Source organism: Hippoglossus stenolepis, chromosome 22, assembly GCF_022539355.2.
Source record: "Hippoglossus stenolepis isolate QCI-W04-F060 chromosome 22, HSTE1.2, whole genome shotgun sequence".
Taxonomy (NCBI): domain Eukaryota; kingdom Metazoa; phylum Chordata; class Actinopteri; order Pleuronectiformes; family Pleuronectidae; genus Hippoglossus; species Hippoglossus stenolepis.
Genome location: NC_061504.1, coordinates 5,154,414 through 5,169,983, shown reverse-complemented (window position 1 = coordinate 5,169,983; position 15,570 = coordinate 5,154,414). Strand labels below are relative to the sequence as shown.

At 44.5% G+C, this 15,570-nt stretch overlaps 1 protein-coding gene across 1 annotated transcript in view; it reads right to left on the bottom strand.

The window, feature by feature from the left end:
• Positions 1-504: 504 nt before the first annotated feature.
• The window catches only part of arid2 (AT rich interactive domain 2 (ARID, RFX-like)), a 34,968-nt gene continuing 19,902 nt past the window's right edge, over positions 505-15,570 (bottom strand). Inside the window, exons 8-21 of the mRNA XM_035147343.2 lie at positions 15,242-15,492; positions 13,534-13,630; positions 13,193-13,402; positions 12,867-13,031; positions 11,380-11,458; positions 11,113-11,247; positions 10,355-10,545; positions 6,971-9,258; positions 4,680-4,831; positions 3,964-4,102; positions 3,766-3,851; positions 3,263-3,386; positions 2,719-2,810; positions 505-2,174 (exon numbers count right to left, since the gene is read on the bottom strand). Of these exons, the coding sequence (XP_035003234.2) occupies positions 2,063-2,174; positions 2,719-2,810; positions 3,263-3,386; positions 3,766-3,851; positions 3,964-4,102; positions 4,680-4,831; positions 6,971-9,258; positions 10,355-10,545; positions 11,113-11,247; positions 11,380-11,458; positions 12,867-13,031; positions 13,193-13,402; positions 13,534-13,630; positions 15,242-15,492 (4,121 nt within the window). The 3' untranslated portion in view covers positions 505-2,062. The remainder of the gene's footprint in view (positions 2,175-2,718; positions 2,811-3,262; positions 3,387-3,765; positions 3,852-3,963; positions 4,103-4,679; positions 4,832-6,970; positions 9,259-10,354; positions 10,546-11,112; positions 11,248-11,379; positions 11,459-12,866; positions 13,032-13,192; positions 13,403-13,533; positions 13,631-15,241; positions 15,493-15,570) is intronic.

The window sequence follows — 15,570 nt, the reverse complement described above, 5'->3', positions numbered from 1 at the left end:
CTTTAGTTATACATTTATCCATTTGGTGACTTTTAGTGTATTTGAACCGTATAGCTTTAGGAATGACCTATTTCATCTATATATTACCTTTAGCAACATAAACATTTGGCAGATTGTAATTTAAACATGTTTTGACATACAAAGGCTGCTAATGAGGTTTTTTCAGCTCTTTCCACTTTCTAATTATGACCGTAGGCATTTAAGACCACTGTTCTCTTGCATCCAATCAAAACACATGGTATTTCAAATATTACAATCAGCTTCATATATCAATTTATTTTTAATCAAATCTCTAATACAGTTTTTCAAACAATCTGAACTACTCAGTCTTTTCCCCGTCCACCCCACCCCACCCCAGGATCTGCACAAATAGAGCCTGGGGCACAAATACCCCTGATTTGGAATCTCTCTGAATGTGCTTTGATGAAAAGTCAGGAAAGTGGGATAAGCTTGTGGGGGTAAAAAAAAAATAAATAAAAGGAAGAAGCAAGTGAAAAACCAAAGCAAAATGTTCAGTGTTTTATTTAAAAACTATAAACAGTCACCAAAGTAAATAAAGCCAATCTCTAACAGACTGTTAGGTCTATGTATAGTCACACATCCTACTGACACCGCAGAAATGAGGATGGTTGGGTCGCCCCGGTCAGATGCTAATACGACAGGCAGTCATAAATGTTACACAACACACGGTAGAGAGGACAGTCTGAGGACATGAGCCGGAATGTGGCATGGTATTAAGAATGAAAAAATAGTACAATAAAACTCCACACTATATTAAGATAGAAAAAAGTAGTGAAGAAAATATCATACCTGCACGTAAAGCAAAGAACACAGGAGAAAACCTGTATAAAAACTCCATGTATTTAAACCAATTTACAAATACAAAAGAATTTTGGTACGCGCACTGTGCCCGTACAATGACAAAACGCTTACAGTGGATATATGTCACTTGTGTGTGCGTGTTGAGGGGGAGGGTGTGTGAGGGAAGAGGAAGGAAAGAGAATACCTTCAATATTTTTTTTCTTCTACAAAATGACATGAGATATATTATTCCATACTCTTTCAGCCAGCAAAATGAGTTCTACAAGGTATTATAATACAAAAAATGTCACAGTTCCACAAAAAACTGTTTTCCCCCCTCCCTAAGCTTTACAGCATCAGTACCTTTGCAGAAGTATTTACAGGTTTTTAAGTACATTCATCCACTGCTGAGTATAGAATCACATTAGATACAAGTGACCAGGGATCATAAAAAAGCAAAAAAACAAACAAACAAACAAAAACAAAAGGAACATACTACTTTATTCAATCCTACCAAAGTAATGCTTCTATTACTCCACAGAGCAAGTTCTCCAGTGGCTGCATCGGCATGAAAGAGGATCTTCTTTATATATATTCACAACATATTTACAAGATTCTTTTCATTAATTGTAATGGTATTCATTTCAATAATAAATAAGTGAAAATATATTGACTCAAGTAAGAAAACCAAGCTACCAAGTTTCTAAAGAAAAAAAATCTCTGCGCCAGTTGCCTGCTGAGTCCTCCTCCACCAAACCCTGGGGGACGCCTACGATAGCCCCGCCCCCTCTCCGCCTCCCTGCCCACCCGTGCTCTTCAGTCGACAGCCACTCGCTCCAACGCATACATCAGTTCACGGGACGAAGAGAAAAAAAATAAAAACAACAAAAACCTTGAACAAAATGTGCTCGTGTTTGGGGTTTCGGCGGTAGAGTCCCTTGGGGAAGGAGTCGTAAAGAGCTCCCCCTGGTGGGCAGCTGGTGGAAGACCCCCGTGGCAGTTTTTGTGTGTGTGTTTGTGTGTGTGGATGGAGGGGCCGTTTGGAACACAGGTTGGCTAGGAGGGAGGTGAAGGGGGTTGAGGGGTGGCAGGGGTGGCAGGCGCGGCAGAAGGAGGGTCTTTGTTTTGCGGATCCCACCCTCTGCTTCCCCTGTGGACCCGCCGTATCCTGCTACGGCTCACCGGTGGCTCCTCCCCCTCTCGTCTCAGGAGAGGCATGGGGTTGGTGGGTGAGGGGCTTGTGGAGGTTGTCCTTTTGGCGTTAAGCCTGGAGCGAGCGTGTCAGTTCATAAAGGCATTTGGCGAGCGTGGTGGAAACCTCCATGTTACTTAGCGCGAGCACAGAGAGGTGCGTCTCATGCCTCTTTACCAACCTGAGACAATGGGAGAGAGAAAAGCACAAACTTTAAGAAACAGTATTCAAGAAACTATGACATCTTCATTCAAACACCCAGGGATTAGCAAAATAAATATTAATGTAGTTCAGTATGTAACTGAAAATGATCAGAAGTTAACACAGGATGTAACATATACGTGCTTCTCCTTTTAGAACCCGATGTGTGTTCATCTCATGCACAATGTCATTGATGTCAATAACAATGAAGAAGATTAAGGCCGAGACGATGTGACTGCTGACGAAGGCTCGAGACACATTTGAGGAAGAGGAGGATGAAGATGTGGGGGGGATCTCTGAGTTTGCATGGCTTATTGGTTTAAGGCAACAAGTTACAACAAGTTTTTTTAATTTCAAATCTATATCTGCTTTAGGGGCCGAGAAATTAAAGGTTAGGTTGTTGTTTTCAAACAATGCTAAGGTTTTAGCGATTGTTTTTTAAGGCACCTTAGGTCTTAATGGGTTAATAACGTCTTGACACCCAAAACCGACGCAGTACACCAAGAAACCAGCAGGAAACTTACATGCGACCACAGTCAGAGTGCTTGGCGATGTTCTTTAACGTTAAGGCAGCAGTTAGTCGTATGTGTTTGGTCACTGGTCCCTCTTTCTCATCCTAGGACAAGGAAAACACAATATATTCATGGGTTCCAGTTTTATAGAAGACAGTGGTTCAGTAGGTTTTACAGTTAACGACAGACACTTGTGGACACATGGACAAGTAAAACTAACATTTTTCTAATTGGGATAGTTACTCTACATGCTTATTATATAAAACAGTGGGTGAAGTAATTGTTTAATTGCACATACAGCCTAATGACCAATTGACAAAAACTTTATTCAAAGTTAGAGTCACAGATAGGAATCCACTGAGGACCTGGAAATGACCAAAATCCCCCAAATACTTCCAGTCAATCCCGACCTGTGCTTGAACCAGAAGGTTATGCAAACAGTGGGATTTAAAATCTTCAGAGCAGCTTATATCCACCCCGACTAACCAACAGCTTAGTGAGTCATACACGAGGGTGAAGGCAGAAATGTGGTTGTGGTCAGGCCTGTTCGACTCACAGTGAAGTCCCTGAAGACCAGGTTTCGAGAGCCTCTGCGTAGGGCCATGAGAGCTGCGCTCGGATGATTGACGATTGCTTTCGGTGCTCGCTGTGCCGGAGGACTGCCTGCCACTGGTGGAGTCCTTCAAAACACAACACACACGCACATTAGTGTGATTGGTCAAATATCACCATTAGTACATTTCTTCCACTTTGACTTGGTCTGTCCTAATTGGCTGTGGTTTCTAAAAAGGCAGATATTTCCTTTTAACTATTTTTTAAACTAGATTTTCTAGAACCAAATGTGAGTCAGTTAGCTGAAGTAACAAATAGTCAGACAGTCAGAGTGGCACAATGGCTTCTTATTTCCAGTAATGAAAAACCTACATAGACATTTAACCATCTAATATTTTATTGGTGACTCTCAGTAAGTTTCAAGTGTACAAGTCAGTATATAGTATAGTTTCAGGCATTAATCATGAATCAACATTGTATTTAAATTATTTAAAAACGTGTACGTACTGGGAAGAAGTCTGATTGGGACTTTGTGCCTGTTGCTCTTCTAATTTGAGTCCAGCCAACAGAGCCTCTCGAGAACAGTGCTTATCCTGGGGAACAAGGAGCAGAGCATTTGTCATTATCTTCTTGTTGGAATTTCATATTGATGTGGTATTATCAGATCTAAGTGTGATAACACAACTGGGAAAGTAGGGGTCTTACTTGTAGATGCGTGACAAAGGACAGTCTCTGTCGGGGAAAAGGTTCACATCCCTCCCAAAGACACTGGCCTCCATACACTTCCTTTCCACCGTGTGTCATTGCTGCGTGGTAAAACACCTGAGACGGCGTCTCAAACCACCTGGAGAACAAAAACAACAACATATCAGCACAAGCTTTAGTGACTCAGCACAGGCTGCAACTAACAAGTATTTGATAATTGATTATTCTGTCGATTTTTGTTTTTGATGTATGGGATATTTATGGCACATTTTATTAAAAAAGCAACTTCCTGGTCTTCTTGTAAGATGCTCTTTCTATATATATTAAAGATATCTGATACTTAATCATGACTATAATGTATAGTTCATAATTCAAGTTCAAGATACCTAACATTAAGTTTGAAGTGTAGTTATCTGAAAGTGTAATTAAAGATGGTAATAATTAAACTGAACTGTAGACATCTATAATGAGAAACACATGAATGGAAAAGGTTTTAAGTTTGAATCTTAATAGTCAAAATGTAATCACAGATGTTGTAAAGTGGCGTTTTAACGAGTTAAAACTGAAACGAGGCAGAAGGATGAAAACTTCAGTTATAATATTACGATGTAAAACTAGTCGAAATGACGTTGATAAAAGTTAATTCTGCCATTGAATCATTAGGTGTTGCAGCCCTATAAGAAGCAATGGCCCGTCTATGCGGCACCGACACGTACCGTTTACAGGACTGCCACAGACACTTGAAGTTCTGCCCTGGTTTCCTGCTTTGCTCTGGCGGTGCTGCAGAGGTTTGCTGTGCTGGGAGGCGAGGGTTGTGGTTACCTGGTGCAGGCTGGGATACAGGGGTCGGGGATTGGGTGACGGTCAGCTGTGGGGAAGAGACGCACCATTAGAACAAAGGGAATATAAATGACAATATTCACCATACATAACAGGCGGTAGTGGTCGACATAAGGATTAAATAACAGTTGCAGATAGAAACGGAATGTCCACTGAGGTCCAACTGATACATGCTACACCAGAAGAACTAAGTGGATTTATTTACCTTGTCCACACTAGTATTTATTATTTTAACGATAAGACCAGAAAGGTCTTGTTGACTGAGATGTAACCTCTGACTGTCTATTGACAGAAGTTGTTCACCCAGTAACTTCACTATAGGAGGTGGGTATCGGTGAGAGCCACATGGTCTTAACTGGCTTCACCTTCTTAACCTCCAAACAGCAGCTCATCGCACCCCCGACCTTCAAGCCACAAGTAGTGCTGCATCGTACATTTGTATCTGTTGTTGGGTTTAATTTTGGAGATTTGTTTTCACTCGTCTGCTCTTGCTTTTTGAATTGTGCTTTTTTTCGCAGACGTATGATTGATTTTGAAGCTTATCTGCTGGACTGCAGCCGCATCAACAGTCACAGGAACAAAAGGGGGAAATGAGATTCTTTACATTCAACCGACGATTATTTTCAGTTCAGCAAAAAATAGCAAACCATTTCCCAGAGCAACACCAACATGTCGCTTCCTTCCTTCTAACAGAAGCTCCGTTATGTAAATTAACTCTGTGGAACGGTTTTACATGCAGATGTATATTCACAACACAGGTCACATCAGCTTTAGAGTTTCCATACAGCCTGTGTCATAACATGCATGTAGTAATAGTGTAGCATATATACCACTAATTTATAACTGTGCACATTGTCATAGCTTTAAAATATTGAAGCCACGGCAAACCAGTACATTGTTCTATTAACTCAACCAATCCATAAATGTGTGCCAGTGATCAGTCTCTCAGCACACACACACACACACACACACACACACACACACACACACACACACACACACACACACACACACACACACACACACACACACACACACACACACACACACACACACACACACACACACACACACACACACACACATGAAAGCAGCAGTAATACAGAGGACTATACAAAACGATTACTCTATATAGATGGAGCAACACTATAACAACAGTAAACATGGAGGGATTCAGATCCTGCTGCTTTTGAACAGAATCATACACAAAACACACAAACAGATTTTTACAAGTTATGGAGGAGACTGACTGGCTGAAACTAAATTGTTGAGTACTTAGTAATTTAACTCATTTAAGTAATAATGATTTTTTTGTTATGCAACCTAATCGCAGAATCAAACATGAACTGTATCAAAAGTACACAGTGTTTCTCAGTTTCTGACCACCAGTGGCAGTGTAGAGCAACGTTCTGTGTTCTGGCAGTGGGTACACCGGGTCATGCAAGAAAGCCACAAGCTTCACGTAGGTCATGTGTGTTCAGTGCAATGTCTTACACATGAAGCTCAGCTTTAGCGTTACGCATTACAATGATTGTAAATGTGAACGTCTCTCTGCCTTAATTTTGACTTGTTCTGCTCTACGTCAGCCGCGCATTAAGACAGAGGGAGGCACTGAACTAAGAAAGCCAAGATGTTTCTGCTCATCCTTGGTGAACAAATCTGAAGTTTGTTGTATCAAGTTATAATGTGCCCTGTATATAAAAGTGAGAGTCAAATTATGGCTGCATCTCCCCCAAAACCACAGATCAAGACCATAAATTACAGTATGAAGATAAATTGGTCTAATTAATGAGACATTTAGCATTCAGCATTTTAGAGTTATGTGTGAAATATAAAATCAAAGAGTTGTTAAAATGCACAGACACCAGGAGATGAGACATTTTGCTTTATGGAAGAAAAATATTAAACTGCTCAGCAGATGTTCTGCAACATGTCTGTGAGGATGTGAGGGGCACATGTGTTTAGGTGATTAACATTGAATGTAAATAAAACTGTTTACTATTAAAATGCCACGGGAAACCTTTAAACTGAAAAGTGAAAAATTTGAATATTCACAGAAAACATACATGGCTTGTTAATACTCCCCCCTAGTGTGTCTGGGACAGATCAGTGACATACTGTGTATTGCGTGTCTGTCATCAGGTCACACTACCCTGCAGAGACTCACCGTTGAGCCAGCTGCCTCCGTCGCTGAGCAGTTCCTCTGCTGAGTGGCTTTCTCTATTGCTACTTTGGCTACTGTGCTTGGGTCTGTTCCTGCTGGCACCGCCACCATGGTGGCACTGCTGCCGGCGTTGTTGGGGTCAGTGATGGTGATGATCCGCACTCCCACTTTATTGGGGATCCCCGAGGAGGCTGCCGCTGCGCTGCGGTCCTCGCTCTCGGCTGGCCTCTTGAGGCCTCGAGCCTCAGAGGCCACTCCATTTGAGGGAGAGGCAGCGAGACTCTGGGAGGTAACAGTAACAGTGGGGGGGAGGGAGGAGTTGGGGTGCAGTTGCTGTCTTAGCACCGAGTGGCCGAGCATCAAAGGTCCATTGGTTAATTCCGAGGGAAGCCTATTGCCTACTGCCTGGGGTCCATTAGCCAGGCGCTCAGCCTGCTGCGCTTTGGCAGTGTCCTGCTGGGGGAGAGGAGGACTTGGGAGAGGAGGCTCAGAGCCACGACTCTTTTCAGAGGGGCCCACCTCCCCGTTCCCCAAGTACTGTTTGGAAGCGATGTGATTTGGAATGTTTTTGTTTAAGTTGCCAGCACTGTCAACCCGATCAAAGTCACACACTCCGTTGACAAGAGTCTTTTTGGGGTCGGTGTTACCCTCCAGAGGGCTGTTCAGGCCGGGGGAGAGGGCCTGCTTCCCATTCGCAGGGTGACTCTCCACTGCCGGGCCATTGAGCGACCCCTGGCTGTTCCCTGAGTGGTATGGAGGTAGATTAGACTCCATGCACTTCCGACCATTAAGCAGCTTCCCCCCTGCCGCAACATCGCCGTTACTGGTTTTGGAAGAGTCTCCTTCTGCCAAGGAGGAGTTCTCCATCACCTCTATCTTCCTTTCATGAATGTGAAGCCCCGTGGCATCCTTGGCCTCCTCCTCCTTTTGACAAATAATCTTATCTCCTCTGAGGGGAGCTGGCAGTGGCGGTGGGGTCGGGGGAGCTGCTGGGTTGTGGTGGGGCACAGTTCCAGTGGAGAATTGAGGAGGGGAAACGACGGGAGCCACAGCAGCGACAGCAGCAGAGGTGGTGAAGCCAGTGTTGGGGACCACGGTGAATGTGACTTGTCCAGCTGCCGTGGGGCCCTGGATGATGGTAGCCGCCCCCGGGCTACTCGTGGAAATTAGCTGGCCTGGCAAGAGCTGAACTGTCTGGAGGGCTGGAGCTCCTGTAGCAGGGAGCTGGCCCGGAACCAGCTGGACATTAAGCTGCTGAGGCTGAGGAGAGGGATTCTGGGTGCTGTAGCCTGTCTGGTAGATGACCTGTGGACTTGAGGCTATCGTGCTGTTGGGAGGGGGCACCTGCGGAGCCGGTAGGATGAGCTTTCCTCCCGGCGTAGAAGGCCCTCGCTTTGGAAGCAGCAGCTGTTTGATCAAGCTGGACTCAGTGGAGGTAGGTTGAGAGGGTGGAGCTTGGGAAATAATTTGGAGCGGTGGCTGTTGATGCCGTTTCATGGACAGTGCGTGGCTGACAGTTTGATTGGACTGGGTACTGGAGTGAGAGGAAATAGGGGGGCAGGGGCTGGAAGCAGCTCCGGGCTGCCCTGCTATCTGGATAGTCTGGGCAACGGGAATGGCGGAGGGGTTGGCAAGAACAATCTGGTGTATGGCGGGGGTGTAGCCAGGGCTCTGTTGGGGGTTGGGGCTGACTATTACTACACTCTGCGCCTGCTGCTGGTTGGGAGATGCTATCGTGGATGCATGTCCACCGGGCTGGTTTGGCGCTGGTTTGGGTGCGATATTCTGAAATGCGACACGCGACGCCTGTCCACCCCCCACCTGAATGGAAGAGGAGGGCGCCGATGCAGGCTCCATCTGGGAAGCTCCACCAAAGGGAGAGGTTTGTGGCAGGGGAGGATGCTGGGCAATTGGAGGGCACACATTTTGTACCCTGGTGGTGAGGATATGGCCCTGTGGTACCTGCTGAAATAACGTGACTGGTGTCCCGGTGGGGAGCATGGGGGAGTGTTGCTGTGTTTGCTGAGGACTGTGGTTCTGAGTGGCTGATACCGACATGGGAATCTGGACCACTGGACCAGGTCGGACCTGCTGTTGCACCATTGCCAGAGGATTTGGTGGTAACTGTGGAGACACCTGCGGGGAAACCAGGTGACGAGAAACAGTCGGGTGGCTTGAATGGGGAGGTTCCTGTGCGGTCAAGGCCATGGAGGGGGCGGCACCAGCAGGGCTGAGTTTGGGTCCTAGGGCCCGGACAAACGTCGGTCCAACAATGAGTCCGGGAGTTAAGCCTGGTTACACACAGAGAGAGAGAGAGAGGTGTTCATGTCTGGTGGCAAAGTTTTCCTAATTTAAAAAACAGTCTATTCCAACACGGACATCATTAGAATTTGGTGATTTTAGATTCTTATTTCAGACGTGGTGGGTATGTTTTTGCCATGTGTATTGTGATTATGTAAAGGAATATACATTATGTGTCAATAGAGCTTCAATTAGTGAGTTACAGAAGAAGCCAATTACTAAAACTACCTTAACTGTGGCACATCATACATACACCAACATCAGAGGAAATGAAAAGCATCAGGCTATGAAATATTTGGAAACTGAAAAAAAAAAACTAAATCTAGTTGAATATTTACTACTGCACCAGTGACTCTTAATTAAACGCAACCCTGTTCCCTAATCAGTACTAAGCAGGTCACATTTGTTGAGCTTGGTTGATTTTCTTGCTCAATTCAATTCAAGCTAAAATGACTGAGGGTCACATGATTCTCAATCCTGTGTACTTCAGCCACAATGATTATAAAACAGGACGACCTGGATCCTGCTGTATTCAATCGTCATATTTATTGTTTCTTTTTAAATTTGAGGTGTAGAAAAGTAAAACATAATTCCAACATATCTCCATTACTAAATGTCCTCTGTGTTCATTTCCATACGATACAGATATAGTTTTGCCTCAAGCCTTTCAATTTCCCTAGCAAGCTCCGCCAAGTAACTTCTTTCACTTTGATCATTTTCTCAGTGTGTTTGGCTTTGTAAATAGTTCAGCCATCTTGGTCCCAGTGGTACCAGCTCGGCTCCCTCTGTTACACTGCCAGCAGCCTTCTTCCACACCAACACTATTCTCAAGTGCTTTTTCCTCCCCCTAGCATTCAGCTCCTGACATTTGGCCCTGTCCGATTCACTAAATGTATTGTGAGTTTACCATTTCAAAACTGAGCCAGGAGAGAAGAGTCAGCATCTTGGATGATTGAACCCAACCTGATTACTTTGATTCACTTATAGTCTCTCTAGCCAGATCACTCTCTTACAGTCTGAATACATAATCACTTGGAAAAAACGAAATGAAATAACATAAACAGGATTAGTTCCCACTTGTTCTACCTGATGGTGGGGCCTGAGGGTCTCCAGGTGCTGGAGAAGCTGCTGCCGGATGCTGCTGCGGAGACTGCTGGTAGTACAGCTGGATGGGCAGGGGGATTGACCTTCGCCTCAGCCCTACCAGGAGGATGTGAACCTGGCCGTTGGCCTTGGACTCATCCTGCCGCCGCATCGTGTGGTTGGGGAACACAGTCCTGTGGTGGCGGAGGCAGTTAGAAGATTATCACAAAGGGGAAAAAAAGGATGAGTTTAAATGTTAAAAGGTGCAGCAACAGATCTGCACATTTACTGGCTCTGTCCCAACAATTTTGTTCACATTTGTCTTCTCACAATATGAAAATGTAGGTCTCAAATCTTCTGTTCTAACCAGAAGGTAGAGCATAGTGTCAAGGAGAAATATAGAAGGTGCTTTTATTGTAAAAAGGATAATTTCCTATAAATACATGTGTCTAGGGATCTGTGACTATGTCCATGATGTGGCACAGTCTCATCAGTTTATTCAGGCCATTCATTACTTCCTGTTCCATAATATGCACAAGTTTTAAGAACTGTGTATAAACACAAATAACAAGACCTGCTTTGCCTTCCTTTCATATTTGTTGGTGTCTTCCTGGAGGATGATTGTCATTATCTAAACTGAAAACAGCTATGCTTTGCTCAGGCTACTTAACAAAACCAAACGGCCGAACCGGCTGTTTAGCAAAGTGAGAGAATTAACTACTTGGGTCCGACGCACCAGACGAGGGAGGAAAGAGACTCACCGCAGACATTTGAGGAAGCCGGTGGAGTTCAAGATGTTGCTTCGTCCCATTTTACTGCACGTGGCCAGGTACTCCGAGTACATTTCCGACCGAGACACGGAGCCCTCAGAGTTTGTCTCGAAGTGTGCGTTTAGCCTGTTGGAGAAACGTGAACAGAGGTTAATCATCCAAGCAAAAAAGAATCAGAAAATATAATCTGTCACAAATAAAAATGACATTTAAACTGCATTCTACTTCTACAGACATCTATGTAAGAATGAATCTTACCACTGCAGTGTGAATTTCTCCCCGTCTAGTTCAACAATACCAGATGGTGTTTGAGTGGATTGAACTGGGACCCTCGTTACTGCAAAGACAACAACAAGATCAACACTCAAGGCTTCTGTATAATTGATTTACTGGTGAAACAAAGCACTGCAAAGCAAAAGAAAAACACTGTCTATTGATTCAATAGGTGTCAGGTTTGTGGTGCTCCCCCAGCTGTCCACTAGATGTCAGCACACTGACAGCTTAGTAGCCTTGCGATTACACGGACTGCACTGGAACGACACCTCCAAGATTAGGCAGGTTTAAGTCCCACCAGGGGTCACCTGTTAATTCACACACTCCGGGTGCTGTGAGCCCTGTGGAGAGCTGCTTTAATACACCTGTCCACACACAGAGAAAACCCACAGCTGTGTACTTGAATGGTGTCTTTTCATCAGCGCCTACAAATAACTGCTTACTGCTCACATGTTGTTTTAGTTACTTTAAAAGGATCATCTGTATATCCTGCGTCATCAAAGACTGATCAGAAATGTGTGTATTATTGAGCTATATACGACTACTACAGTACAAATATTCAAGCTTTTATACCAAAAGAATTCTGGCAACCAGTAGCACAATGGAATAATGTATGTAAATAACTATAGATGTAAATAATCAGCAGTCAGTTGAGCCAGGACTGGGCAACGAACATGACAGACTTGACTGACACAGCACAGGGCTTCATGTTGGAATACTGTGTGGCTCAGCAACAGGTGAGTTTATCAGTTGAAAGTGAAATATTGAAACCCGACTCAACGTGATTCAACATTTGTTGACTACAGACTCTTTACAGTGCCTCTGGCCTGACGCGTATGATTGAACAACTTTTAGCCTCTGTTGGCCCAAAACACACAAAGAGTCAAACGCAAACAGTAGATTTATTGCTGCGTGTGGCCTTGTAGTCTGTTGCCTTATTTACATTGCCTTTTTAAATCTTATTTGCATAGACACACCTCTTCAGTTGTGCCACCTGGGCTTTAGGAGAAGTCAGAATACCAAACAAAAAGTGTTCTCCTTTATAAATGCTAGATGTAGATTTCTACAAACTAAATTCCAGATGAAGTTTCACATTATTTCAAAATATAATATGCAAGTGATGGTTAGCGATCCATTGGTGTAGATGCAAGATACTAAACATTTCCAGTGGAACATAGTTTTTTAGAAAAACTAATTCAAAACTGTATTCATGCGTTCTGAGACGCATGAAATTCCCTCAAAAATGCTAATTTAATGGATAAATTAATTAACAATACTCAGCAGTTGAGCTGGTCCGACCATAGTTTCACTCTACTCAAATCACAACAAAGTGTTCAATCTCTTCTTTAGACGAGATAAAAAAAACTCATTCACAATTCAATAATCAGGGGTAAAAGGTGTGACCCAACTCCTGACAGCAGCGTGAGAGATCGTGTGTGACTGACGTATGGAGTAGAAGTAAAGACACTCACCAGGTGCTGGTGCTCCCTGCACAGGGGCAGGTACCTGCTCTACCAGCTGCGGCCGAACCTCGGCTGCCTGGTCAGCGCTGGCCTGATGCTCGATCAGCCGCACCGCTGTTAGGGCGTCAGGTCCAAACGTGTGAAGGTCAACCGATACCAATCGCACTAACAGGTCTGACCGGAGAGAAAGAAACGCACAAGAATCAGCACAGAGGTTGAAACGCACAATCACATTTCAGCCATTAAGCAGAGAACTCAGGCCAAACCCAACAAGAGCAATTAATCAATAAAAGATTTCAAGGGTAAAAGGAAAGACAAAGTAAAAAAAGTCATACCTATGCTGTGGTCGACGCAGGCGATCTTGCTGCAGGGAATCTCTCCGAGCTGGGCCAGCAGGTACAGCACCTCCAAGGAGGCCATGAGGAGCATGAGGTCAGGCAGGGTGAGGAGCATGATTACCTCCCTGTACGAGTCCTGGTCCACATACTCGCAGATTAGCACCCCGTTGTCCTCGGCCTTGCTGAGGTTGCCCAGGATCTCCATGGCTGAGGACACATTCGTATTACGTTCCTTCACATACCATCCTTGACAAGTTAACCCACTGAATATTTATCTCATCGATCCCAGAGAGTGCCCAGCCTAACAAGTCACCACGGTGAGTCACCGGGGCACTCACCTCTCATTTTGAGGAACCGGTCCCTGGACATCAAGCATTTGGTGATGGTGTGAAAGATCAGGTGAGTCGTCCGAAAGTCAACGGGATCCAGCTGGAGCTACAGGAGGTCACACAAGGTTTATTTCAATGATCCCAGCATCTAGCAAGACAGCAGGCAACAGCTGCAACATTCTTTATAAATATTTTAGACACTGAGATTGTAGGTCGGCTGTGAAGGAAACACTGAACTTAAACCAAACAAAACCATAAGAGAACATGGTTTGTTACTGTATTTAAAAACAGCAGTTTGAAGGCCAATGTCCAGCAATAGGTATTTTGACCGAGTATTACGATCCATTCATCTGTTCAACAAATCTTTGTGAACTGGGAGGCCCCACGGTGGAGAATACCTGCTCAGACTGTGCACCAGACCGACCCCATAGCATGTGGGCCCATTGCCATTTCTGAAAATAAACCAGTAGAAAAGCTGTCGGCTGATGACCGAGGTTGGCCTGACCTGCTAATGAGGGTTGATTCATGTGATTCCCCACTGAACATGTTCGCAGTTTACTCACATACCAATCAGTGACTAAATGCCTGTCACAGCCGCAGGAATTTGTATATGATACTTTAATATTTACGGTTAATAGTTAACAATTGGTTAACGTGCGCTGATTATCGGTTAGAAAACCCCCCCCCCCCACAACATAATAAAATGTCTTCTTGGTCACAACATAAAAAGTGCCCCAGTAGGATTTATACTATCAGCATTAAGACGTGACACAAGGCTCTGCAGTATTGGATCTGTGTAATGTGCCCTACACCCAACCATCCAATTAATCACTTCAAAGACTGAACTGATTGTATCAGGGACCCAATGCATACAGTTTCTAAAAATAGATACAGGACTCATTTACATGTATTTCCTGCCAATAAATGAGACTCAAATTGAAGCGAACCCAAGTGATACATTCACTTTGACTGAACAGCCGTCATATTATTTTAACGTTTTTCCTTTCTTAAAGTAAAAATCTTATTTTTTGTTTAAAAGCTGAACTTGAAGTAGGTGGGTCTGAGTTCAGTGTGTAACTGCTAATAAAACCCATTTCAGCAAAATGAATATGTGAAAACTAAAGAACTGCTTGTAAGTGACAGTCCTCATTTCCTTGGAAGCTGCAGCTGCATTGAGCTAATGTTGTAGTTAATGATATGCGCAGAGGCCTGGTCACATGTGCTAATCATTGCAATTGCTAAACAGACAGTATTTCTCTTACTACAGCCTAATGCAGGCTGCTTCAACAACTGGGGAAAATCCAGAGTTCGACCGACCTGCTACTGCTGCCTGGCTGTAGTTGTGTCACACAGGGGAGGGGCTTTAGCGAGTAATGGATAAAATCTGTGCACACCGCTGAAATGAATTAAGTAATGTGCCGTTTGGGTTTTTTTTCCCCGTCAGAAGAGACAGATATCATACATCAAATGAAGTGACTCATCTCAGGCTCCAGTTCCGTCTGTTCTGGAGGAGGTGGTGGCTCAAGACAAGACACTTTAATGTGTCACACTAACCTACATTTGGATACAAATCTTCCTCAGGCAGTTTCACTTTTACTCCACAACTGAACTGACCCAGATCCAGAAGATCACTTATACCTGACAACATATTTTTGAAGCATTGAACAACAGTTTTCACTATTCGACCCCAAAACGAATGAATGAACAGCAAACCCACCTCGGCAGCCACGTTGCCCAACGTGTCCAGTCCGAGCTGTCGGAGTGAGATGAGGTTACAGTGGGCACAGAGCAAAAGGAAGCGCAGGCACGTTCGGTTGGCCGCTAGCAGCTTGACGTTGGTCTCCTCGAAGGAGAGGTTTCGCAGGATAACGGCAATCTGTAGCACCCGCTGGGCCTCCATGTCGCTGATGCCCGCCCGCCGCGGCGGGTGGAAGAGGCTCTCCCAGCGCCCGACGCACGACGTACCATCTGCAGAGAAGAGTGGGGGGGATGACTATGAGCTCCATGCCTGATGAGGGTGTGTGCACACATGTTGTAACAGGGACA